The 10,604-nt window shown below is 30.4% G+C and overlaps 2 protein-coding genes across 2 annotated transcripts in view; both read left to right on the plus strand.

Moving 5' to 3' along the window:
* Nucleotides 1-5,067, plus strand: part of LOC111088703 (sodium leak channel non-selective protein-like) — a 5,904-nt gene extending 837 nt beyond the window's left edge. The window contains exons 2-5 of the mRNA XM_022399517.1: nucleotides 602-824; nucleotides 2,401-2,484; nucleotides 3,582-3,721; nucleotides 4,935-5,067. Coding sequence (XP_022255225.1) covers nucleotides 602-824; nucleotides 2,401-2,484; nucleotides 3,582-3,721; nucleotides 4,935-5,067 — 580 coding nt within the window. The remainder of the gene's footprint in view (nucleotides 1-601; nucleotides 825-2,400; nucleotides 2,485-3,581; nucleotides 3,722-4,934) is intronic.
* A 1,054-nt stretch (nucleotides 5,068-6,121) lies between these two features.
* The window catches only part of LOC106470871 (sodium leak channel non-selective protein-like), a 66,288-nt gene continuing 61,805 nt past the window's right edge, over nucleotides 6,122-10,604 (plus strand). The window contains exons 1-4 of the mRNA XM_022399514.1: nucleotides 6,122-6,180; nucleotides 7,557-7,699; nucleotides 9,464-9,568; nucleotides 9,688-9,906. Of these exons, the coding sequence (XP_022255222.1) occupies nucleotides 7,613-7,699; nucleotides 9,464-9,568; nucleotides 9,688-9,906 (411 nt within the window). The 5' untranslated portion in view covers nucleotides 6,122-6,180; nucleotides 7,557-7,612. The remainder of the gene's footprint in view (nucleotides 6,181-7,556; nucleotides 7,700-9,463; nucleotides 9,569-9,687; nucleotides 9,907-10,604) is intronic.

Raw genomic sequence — 10,604 nt, forward strand, 5'->3', positions numbered from 1 at the left:
AAATGAAAAAAACAAAAAAACTTGGCAACTGTTTAAACCATTTTTTAATTTCTATATCTTTTTCACCTAGTGGGTAACTATATATTTCTTTTTACATTGGTCTGTAGCCCCAACTAATGCCTAGCTTCATATTTTTTATTCAGAAAACAGCACATATTCATTTTGAGAGATTTGCTGGAGTGAAATAACATTTTTATATATTTTTCAATAAGTATATTTTTATATGTTTTTAAAAATAAATCTTCAGGTATATTTACTAAAATGTCATTTTTCGTTAACTTCTTGTTCATAAAGTGAACTATTTCTTCACAGTTTTTGTACTGTTACTATTAGATGCCCTCAAATGATGTGATGAAAGGCTAAAGTAGTATTTCATTGTTTTATTTGTAAATTACTGTAGCATAAATAAAATGTTCAGTTTTCTTTTCGTAACAGTAGAAAACTATATTCAAATCCAGATGTAATGAAGTGTATAATCTAAACTTAAGTCACTTTGTATCTTTCTGTATTTTTTAATGCTGTACAAGTGTTTTATTTTTGTGAAGCATATTAGTGATTATTTTTTAGAAACTGCACAAAATAAAAAAATATACATTTTAAGCTCTTACTTCTTTTTATTCATCACTTGTTTATACCAGTTATGGGTTCGCCGACTTCTTCGAGTCTGTGCCCTGATTAGCATGATTTCAGTAAGCCTGAATACCACACACACTTTTGATAAATACCCAATTCTGATTCACGTGACATTCTTTAGTGATGCTATCGTCACCCTGTTGTTCACATCAGAAATGATTGCCAAAATGCACATTCGTGGTGTGCTTACAGTAAGTGATTTTAAGTGTTTTTTTTTACATGTAGCTTGAATACACGTGCCACTGCTGGTATAACTGTAACATATTTTGTATCTATACTGCGATATTGATGATTTTCATAATGTTAACAACGTAAATTCTGTACATACTAATAATGAATCTGATTAGAATTAACGGAAACTAAATAAAATTTTTTATTCTCTTACTGAACTTATTTATGTAGGCTATTTAGATATAAGAAGATATTAAATTATATGCTGTTTTAAAGGTTTTTATAACTACAATATGATGCTGTGAAAATTTTGTTGTTGTATTTTTGAGAATCAAAAGGGAGCTGGATTTTACAGTAGTTGAGTGTTGTGAATAATGCACCCGTAATAAATGTCATATGTTCTAAGATTCATGTTAAGCATATGTTGATATTAATTAAGAATTCATTGATTTTAAATTTGAACTTATACGTGGTTTTTAATGTGTGAGGGTAAGTAACTTTGCTGTAGCATTGTCTGTAAGATATTATATATTCATCTAGGTTTATAGAGTTACATGGAAGATCTTGATGAACAGTGCTATAGCCTAACATCGAAGTATTTTATTACTTGGAAAAATGTAAAGTGTTATCAGATTAAGAATTTACCTGATAAATCTGAAAGGAAGAAAGAGAGAAAAAAAAAACTTATCTACAGTACCATAGCTATCAAATGATACCAAAATTGATAATGAAAATCCATCAATTTTTTTCAGTATCATACGATAAGTATATGTACCAAATAATTAAGTTTTCACCACTTCTTTCGTACCATTACCCCCCCCCCCCCGAAAAAAAGAAAAGAAATGTAATTAAAACGATTTTTAAACATCGGTAGGAAATAGATAAGATAATATGACTTATCTTGGGCATGAACTAAACCCGTGGAATATTTGTAGTCTTTAGTGAGGTGCCAAATTATGTATCAAATCTGGCATTAGTGATGTATTGTAGGTTTGGTTTGAATTTTGTGCAAAGTTACACAAGGGCTATCTGCACTAGTTGTCCCTAATTTAGCAGTGATAGACTAGAGGAAAGACAGCTAATGAACACCACCCACTGCCAAATCTTAGACTACTCTTTTACCAATGAATAGTGGAATTGACCGTCACATTATAGTGCCTCCATGGCTGAAAAGGGTTAACGTGTTTGGTATGATAAGGATTCGAATTACCCCCCCCCCCAAAAAAAAAAAACAACAACAAAACAAACTGTGTGGGGTAACTGTAGCAATAGCATAATCATACAGCAGGTATATTTTTAAATAAAGCCAGAGAAATGTAAAATACAAATTATATGTTTGGGGTAGGGTATAATCAGAATCAACTCTGTCTTTCATTTTTCATTTATATTTATTTCAAATGCTATTATATTTATTTCTGTGTACTTGCACTTTTAATATTGTGTTTTTGGATATTTAATTTTTAATTTATTGGAGAATAAAATGCTTTGTGGGTAAAATGTTCTTAGTTAATTTTTTCTGTACAATCAAGAATGATATTCTTAGGTGTAATAAAAATAAATGTGACTTCATAATAAAGTTTGAACTTTGTTAACTAGGGAGATGCTCCCTACTTGAAGGACAGGTGGTGCCAGTTTGATGCAACGATGGTATTTTTTCTGTGGATATCAGTGATTTTACAGGTCTGTTCTTCCAATTAAAGGTCATTGATTATAAAACTTTTCTAAATTTAAAAAAGATTGCACGTGTTTCAATAGTATTTTTTTTTAATTAACCAGTGTTGAAAAGATATTCAACTTGAAAATAATTCGGTAATCCACTGTATTCCGGGTAGTTTCAAGAAGAAATCCACATGTAAACCATATATTTTCAAATTATTCACTTGAAATTCAAATGAAGACCATCTGTTGTTGAAGTGGAAATCACTGGAAATATTTACTGTACATATAGTATTCAGTTTTAGTATTAGTGTGAGGCAGGTTGAGGTTCAGATCACAAAATATACAGGGACTTTTAAACAATTAATAATGCTGTAGTATCTCCTGAATACCAGTATGTAATGAAAGTTTTGTAAACACAAAGTTTTATGCTATTTCACAGTAAGAAAGTATTTAAGACTGTTTTAACGTTCAACTACATCTCACTGTTATGCTTACTTTTAGCTTCGATCATACTGCAGCTCATAAATATTTCTTCAAGCTGTTCCAGGTCGAAACCAGTTGACAAATATACGTACATTGAGGATTTAATGGGAAATTGAAGTCATTTTTTTTTCTTCAAAAAAACAACTTAATCAAAATTCAGTTAATAAAATCTTTTCATTTTGCATCCATTTTCTGTTTTGAAACTAATTGGTTCAACCCAGTTATTTTTTCTTACTTGGCATATCTTACAGGGTTATATATATAATATTTTGTAAGATAGGTTTTCCAAACAAATCAATTACAAATTGCAAAAAATATATAGTTATTTTTCTGAAACCATACCAAAATTAGTGTTAAATTTGTAAAATTAACCCATTTCATAATCTAAATATAAAATGTCAGATGAACTTATATGTACTGCTTAGAAATCATAATAAGTACTTCTGTATGTGTTTTTATTGTAAAACATATCAGCTGTAAAAGTTTTTTACATTGTTATATAGAAGATTTACTGAGAGTTTATTACAAGTTCTTTCAGGGATAAAGAAAATAATAGGTTATGTAATGAAAAAAAAAGAATAAAATAGCTTGTTTTGTGGATTTTATCTCTAAATGTGTAATTTTCTTTCGAGTAGATTTTCGAAATGACACACATAGTGCCAAGGTTTTCTTACCTTTCCATTCTTCGTGCTCCAAGGCCTTTGATAATGATTCGGTTTATTAGAGTTTTTTTAAAGTTTTCTATGCCGAAGTCCAGAATCAACCAGATTTTCAAGTAAGACCTACTGTCTGGTTTGAAAGTATTATCGAAGTTTTTAGATTTCAAATGTGTATGCATATATTTTTTAAGATGCATGCTGTATTTGAATATACCTTTTATGTTTATCAAAATAGCATCAGTAGTTGCATGGACTGTGTTGAGAATAGGATAGATCCACAGTAAGGTGTAAAAACGTTGTTTGTCTCTGTCATTGTAAGGGCTTTTAACGGAGTCAGCATACAATTTGGTTGATGTAAAAAATTATTAATTTTTCTTTTTGTTGTTGTTTCAGACTGTTAACTTAGTTTTATTGTATTGGTTCTGCTTGTATTATATGGAAAAATGTAGTTTTTTTTTTTTACATTGTATACGGTGTATGTAATATACATCACAAAGATGTTAAATAATGTGGCCAGTTACTGTATAAGATGTCTCCAAAATGCTTCAAATGGCTTGCTTTAAAAAAAGCCTTGTACCAGTATTTTATCTTATCTAAGAGCTAGTTGTAAAATTGGTACTGTTTTATGCTGTTCAAAGCTTCAAATTTAAATAGAATATTGCAACATTACAGCCTTACTGACTGACTTTTTATGTTGTGTGGAATGTTGTTTTGCTTCATGTCTGTCACTATAAGTTAAAATAGAGAAGGAAATAGCATTGTAAGCTGTATGCTATCAGTTGTGGCTCTGAATGTATGATTGAATATGTTGTTTATAGGCCGTGTTGATGTTTTGTGTGTGCTTAACATCTCCAGCTCCAGAAAAAAATATACTAAAGTGAAAGAAATGGGGACGAAAACTGATACTACTATAGACATTTAACATTTGTAAAAGAGTTTGTTTTAGACATAAGTGTCTTGAATTTCTTTTTAAAATGTAGAAGCTGCTAATACAAACCTCTAAATTCAGTGATGTCAAATTTAATCCTAAGATAAGTGAAACTAGATTTTATTGTTATAGCTTTACAAATAAATATGGTATGGTTTATTATTTCATTATTATTATGACAGTTGATAAAGAAAGTTTTTAAATAGCTGTTAACTTATGATCCAGCTTTCTCATTTCTGTTTGGTCAGTTCCAAACAAACTTCTGTAAAATAACCTCCATGTATGCATTTCTAAAAATTTGATTGAAAATGTTTATTTTAATTTTCTTTATTCACTTTAATAAGAAATTATGTGAGTTCAATAATTTTCACATGCTTTTTTTTTTAAATTCTGTTTGCCAGACGTTCAAGCCAACAAATCTACAATGTCACCTTGTTCTTCTTGTTCTTTATGTCACTGTATGGACTGTTGGGGGTGCAGTTTTTTGGAGATTTATCCAACCACTGTGTTGTGAATGGGACAGATCCTAAGTAAGGGTCTTGATAGTTTGATGTCCTGTTTTGTCTTAACACACACACTTGTGAGTTATATCACTCAAGATTATGTAGTGTTTGTTAATCGGTTCACACTAACACTCAGAAAGGCATAATTGATCAAATTTAATTGTCTGAACTTTAAAAGAAATACTCAGTGTATCAAAATCTCTAATACTCATTTAAAATAACATTATTTAAGTCTTAATATACATTATGTTTTAAATTTTAAGTTAAAGGTATTTTATTAAGCATCCTATCTCCCCCCCCCTGTTAATTTTTTGTTGTTGCTCAAGACAACTCTAAATCCTGTGATTTTGGAAATCCAACTTTATTTATTGTTATACCTTAAATATGTTTCATTCATACTGAAAGACTATATATTTGAAAAATTTAGTTTTATGCATTTGTAATCTTGTATGAGCTGCAGTCATTGATTTAGACTATTAACATAGTTTCTGGTAAAAATTAAGCTTGAGTTTTCACATTTTTAGAACGAATATTTTCTTTCATTAAGATAGATGCAACTTTCTACCTTGTGTTTAAGTCTATTTGTTCCAATAATTCAAATTATGTGACTTGGATTCTTAAAAAATTATAAATACAGGTTGCCCTCAGGACATTGATAGCCAGAGTCTGGGTTTTTGGAACAGTAAGTATCGGGAATGGCTAGGTCATTCAGAGTGACGTGGCTAGAGAAGTTATTAGAAAATTATAGTAGAATGGTACAGTAAGCAAATTCTTCTAGAAAGTTATAAATTACAATGTGCACCATCCAAATATTTCAAACTTATGAAACAGCTGGTTATCTTCTTTACTGTACAAATGTATTTCCAATAAATAAATAAAAAACACTAAACATCAACCTTTTATCATACTAAAGAGAAGACTTCTATGTGACTGTCACAACTTGTATAAAATATGCTATTCACTTCATCTCATTGTTATATCAACTGTAAAAAAAAAATCAGTTAAAAAAACAAAAACTGTTAAGCCTCATTTCTGCCACAAATTAAAATTCAATTTCTACTTTTGGAATTTTTGTTTAAAATGGTATGTTTGGAATTGAACCTTGCCAAAAATGTTTCTGGCTACAAAGGTTTTGATGACTTTGGTAAGTTTTGAGAACAGATATAACTGCATATATTATAATTAACATTAAAAAAACGTGTTTAGACCTAGAATACTTTATCAAGTTCTATATCAACCTCAATGACATTTTTAATCACACTTTCTAAAACTATTTATGCACGAAATTGCTTGTGTTACTTTGTTGATTAAGGATTTCCTAACTAGTATATGAGTCACAAAAAACAACAACAAATTATCAACATTGTAATTAATTTTATTAATTACTTGCATGCTCTGCTGTGTAAATAAGCTGTTTCATCTAATCCTTTTTTCTGGTCAGTTTGTTGCAGGCAGAATTATGAAATTACTCAGTATGATGAGGCATGTAGACCCCAATGATAAGAAATAGTATAAAAACAAAAACAATTTGGTAATTTCGAAATTAATGAGTTTTTTAATGAATGTTGTATGTTATAATATATATATATTTTTTTCATTTTTAGTGTAGGATTAAATTCCCTGGAGCCGTTTTTCTGTTTTGATGTTTTAATTTCATTATTTTGTTCTTGGGGGCTCTAGTAGAAACTATTATTGGATTATCAGTTTTCTTTTTTTTTTTCTGTCACTTGTATAGTAACATATTGAAGACACACTTATGCGTAACAAACTTATCTAATTTATCACTAGTATTTTGATGCTTAATTGTGTGTATCATGTAAACAAAATAAAAATCGGTAGATGTGGAATATTAAGTTTATGATTTAGGATACTCGAGTAAGAAAAAAAAATTATGCTAATATAATAATAGGTAGGCAGACAATAGTTTTATTGACTATGGAACATACTACGTGTTTCAACAGAACACTGGTCTGTCTTCTCCAGGTAAGAAGACAGACCAATGTTCTGTTGAAATGTGTAGTATGTTTCAGCATCAATAAAACTTTTCCTTATGCTTATAATTTATTGCTTGCCTACCTACTATGATTTAGGATCCTACTTTCAGGTACGTAGCTGGTGCCAGATGGGCTGAAACTTAAACAGTGTAAGTTAAGACTGAACTGACATGATTGACTAAATAAAACATTGTAGTGCTATATGAAAATTAAAACACTTAACCATTTGTAAATACACTTAAGTACTCTATCAACAAACGTGTACTCATAAACATATTGAGAACTAAAAAGTATAAGTAAAAGAAAAATGTCTAGTCACTGTGAATATTCTAGGCATATATTAATAATATACATACGGAAATTGTCTTTCCAGCTCACAGTTTCTTTACCGTTAATAATAATTTCCGTATGTATGTCTTTCCAGCTCACAGTTTCTTTACCGTTAATAATAATTTCCGTATGTATGTCTTTCCAGCTCACAGTTTCTTTACCGTTAATAATAATTTCCATATGTATGTCTTTCCAGCACACAGTTTCTTTACTGTTTATCAAGCAGCTTCTCAGGAGGGTTGGTCTCACCTAATGTACATGGCTTCTGATAGTCTTCCAGCATGGAGAGCTACCTTCTATTTCACAACTATGATCTTTTTCTTGGCATGGTTAGTGAAAGTGAGTATGGTCTTGTTCTCTTCTCTCTTTTTTATGTACCTGTTCAGGTAGAAATTATAGTGAAGTGTTTCTGAACATTTGGTTTGTTTTGAAAGTCATACAAAGCTACATGAGGGCTATCTGTACTAGCTGTCCCTAATTTAACAGTGATAGACTAGAGGGAATGTAGCTAATCAACTCCACCCACTGCCAACTCTTTTATTTTACCAATGAATAGTGTGATTGACCATCACATTATAATGCCCCCATGGCTGAAAGGGTGTGCATGTTTGATGAGCTTCTGAAGAATATGACATTTTGTATAGAAGGAAGATAAACAATCTTGTACTGTTCTTATTATCAAACAACATAAGAGCTGTTCGTACTTGTATAAGTGACTTAATAAGTACTGCCAAACATGGAATACCTCTGAAATACTAGGATGTGCCGTAATCACATATTACTTGGTTGTGAAACCATCTGTTATTGGTCAGTCTTTTTCTTTGTATTAATACATGATGTGAGCAAGTCTCATATCTTATAATTCTTACAGTTAATATTTTTTAAACAACATTTCTTTATTCCTGTTCTACTGGAATATGGGGGGTAAAGAATATTCAGACATTAATGAAAAATCGTTGGATAGCTTCAGACATTAGTTTTCACCTTTTTTCTGGTTATTTATCAAATCCTGTTAGTTGTGGATGTTAGCACTGGTAAAGTATGATTAATATTCTGGTTTGTTTTGTCCATGATTTTTATTAACATTATTTGGTAGTAATGCACGTTAATACTGAACAAGCACCATTAACATCCTGGTTCATTTTATTCTTGATTTTTATTGATATTATTTGGTAGTAATGCATGTTAATACTGAACAAGCACCATTAATATCCTGGTTCATTTTATTCTTGATTTTTATTATTTGGTAGTAATGCACAATAATTAACAGCGAGCAACCATCCTGGTTTTTCTTGTTCATGATATTTATTAATATTGTTTTATTTACTTGCATGTTTTTTTGTTTGTTTGTTTGTTTTGAAATTAAGCACAAAGCTACACAAAGGGCTATCTGTGCTCTGCCCACCACGGGTATCGAAACCCAGTTTCTAGCGTTGTAAGTCCGCAGACATACCGCTGTGCTACTGGGGGGCATTTTTTTTTTTCTAAGGAACTGTAAACTTGCTTCATTTTGTCATTATAGATTTGGCTTAGTTTTTCCTTAGAAAAATATGTTACTCATCTCCTGAAATTATAAGTTTATTCTCTTGTTATTTTGCATTTACAATGAGTCAAAGTGTGTTCTACAGATGTATATTCTATACCAACTTACACTGTATACCTGTTATGCATAAATCTTCTTAACTAATGTGGTTTGCATCTTTTAGAATCTGTTCCAGGTTGTGCAGTGCTTGTTTAAGAAATAACTATATACTCTACATACTTCATTAGACCTATTGTTACATTTTAGCCAAGACACAATAAAGCTCATGTTTACGTAAGGCTTAACAAACTATTTTAAGCATTTGTCGTTAGCATCAAGAAGGTTTTGTTTCTAACATATTGTCTCTTGGAAGACTATTAGCACGCTTTGTGTTAAAGATACATAAAATGTGATCCTAATTAACTTATAGGCGTGTATTATACACCTGTTGGTTGATGTGCATATGCGTTTATGATCTCTGTGTAAAAGGTAAAACTGCAATGTTGAGTTTAAACAAAATGTACCACAGCTTGTTAAAAAAGAACGAATCTTTGATAAAAGAGTATTTTGTTTTCCAACAGAATGTATTCATTGCTGTCATCACTGAGACCTTTAACGAAATCAGAGTACAGTTTCAACAGATGTGGGGAGAACGAGGAACCATTCCCACAGAATCCACCCCACAGGTAAGATAAGAATTCTGTGCTTTTTTACTTCATATATTTTAATCTTGGCAATCCAGTCTTAACTCTGATATTTGCTATATTAGGTACTTTATTAGGTTGATGTATGTTTTTGTTTTCAGGTTCTCAAGGGAGATGACACTGGCTGGAAACTGGTAACTGTTGATGAAAATAAAGGTGGCAAAGCTCCACGATGTTGTCAGATTTTTCTCCATTCAGCTGTCTTCCAAGTAATTGTTATGGTTGTTAATGTAGCCAATGCTTTTGTTGGTGCTAGTATCTCATTTGAGCATGATGGTCGCCCTCGAGAAGCTTTTTACATGAAATACTACTTTGCTGAGGTAAGTAAGTGTAAGAACACTGCTATTTGTTTTAATATATTTATCCTTTTATAATTAATTCTGTAATTACAAGGTTAGAGTAATTTAGCCACTGCCAAGTCTGAATAAAAATTAGTAAAATGATATAGTAAAGATTGATTATGTAAGAAATAAAACATTCTTTGAATTTGTTTATGTCTAATTTATTCAAAAGTGTTAAGAGTACTTTGAAATTAGTTTTGACTAATATCTTTGAACAATGATTGATAATAACTTTAACAGTGTTATGTAAGAATAATATTTTGGTGTTCTGGTTGATCAGTCCTTTGACCCTTTTGAGATGGGTCACAGGTGAAAGGCCATGTCATCTCGTTTGTTAACTCGCATTCAAAATTTAACTGAACTACTGTTTCATGAATTTATGTCAGTAAGTTTGGTACCAAACTGTAGATTATAGTTCAAATTTTAGAACTATACATTACTCAATTTCATAATTTAAACGTAAATATTTAAAAAACACAGATAAACATCAATTTTTGTGTGTCACATGGTACATTGAATGCAACACTGGTTCAAATTAGATGTTTATGAAGTCAAAATACTAAGCCTATAGTTTTGTATGAATTAGAAACTCAAATTACAGATATTGACTAGCTAAAATATAAAATAAGAAGGTCTTGTCTTTTCTATTTGCTAAGATATTACTCATGTAATAAATC

This window comes from Limulus polyphemus, unplaced genomic scaffold (assembly GCF_000517525.1).
Source record: "Limulus polyphemus unplaced genomic scaffold, Limulus_polyphemus-2.1.2 Scaffold4261, whole genome shotgun sequence".
Classification (NCBI taxonomy): domain Eukaryota; kingdom Metazoa; phylum Arthropoda; class Merostomata; order Xiphosura; family Limulidae; genus Limulus; species Limulus polyphemus.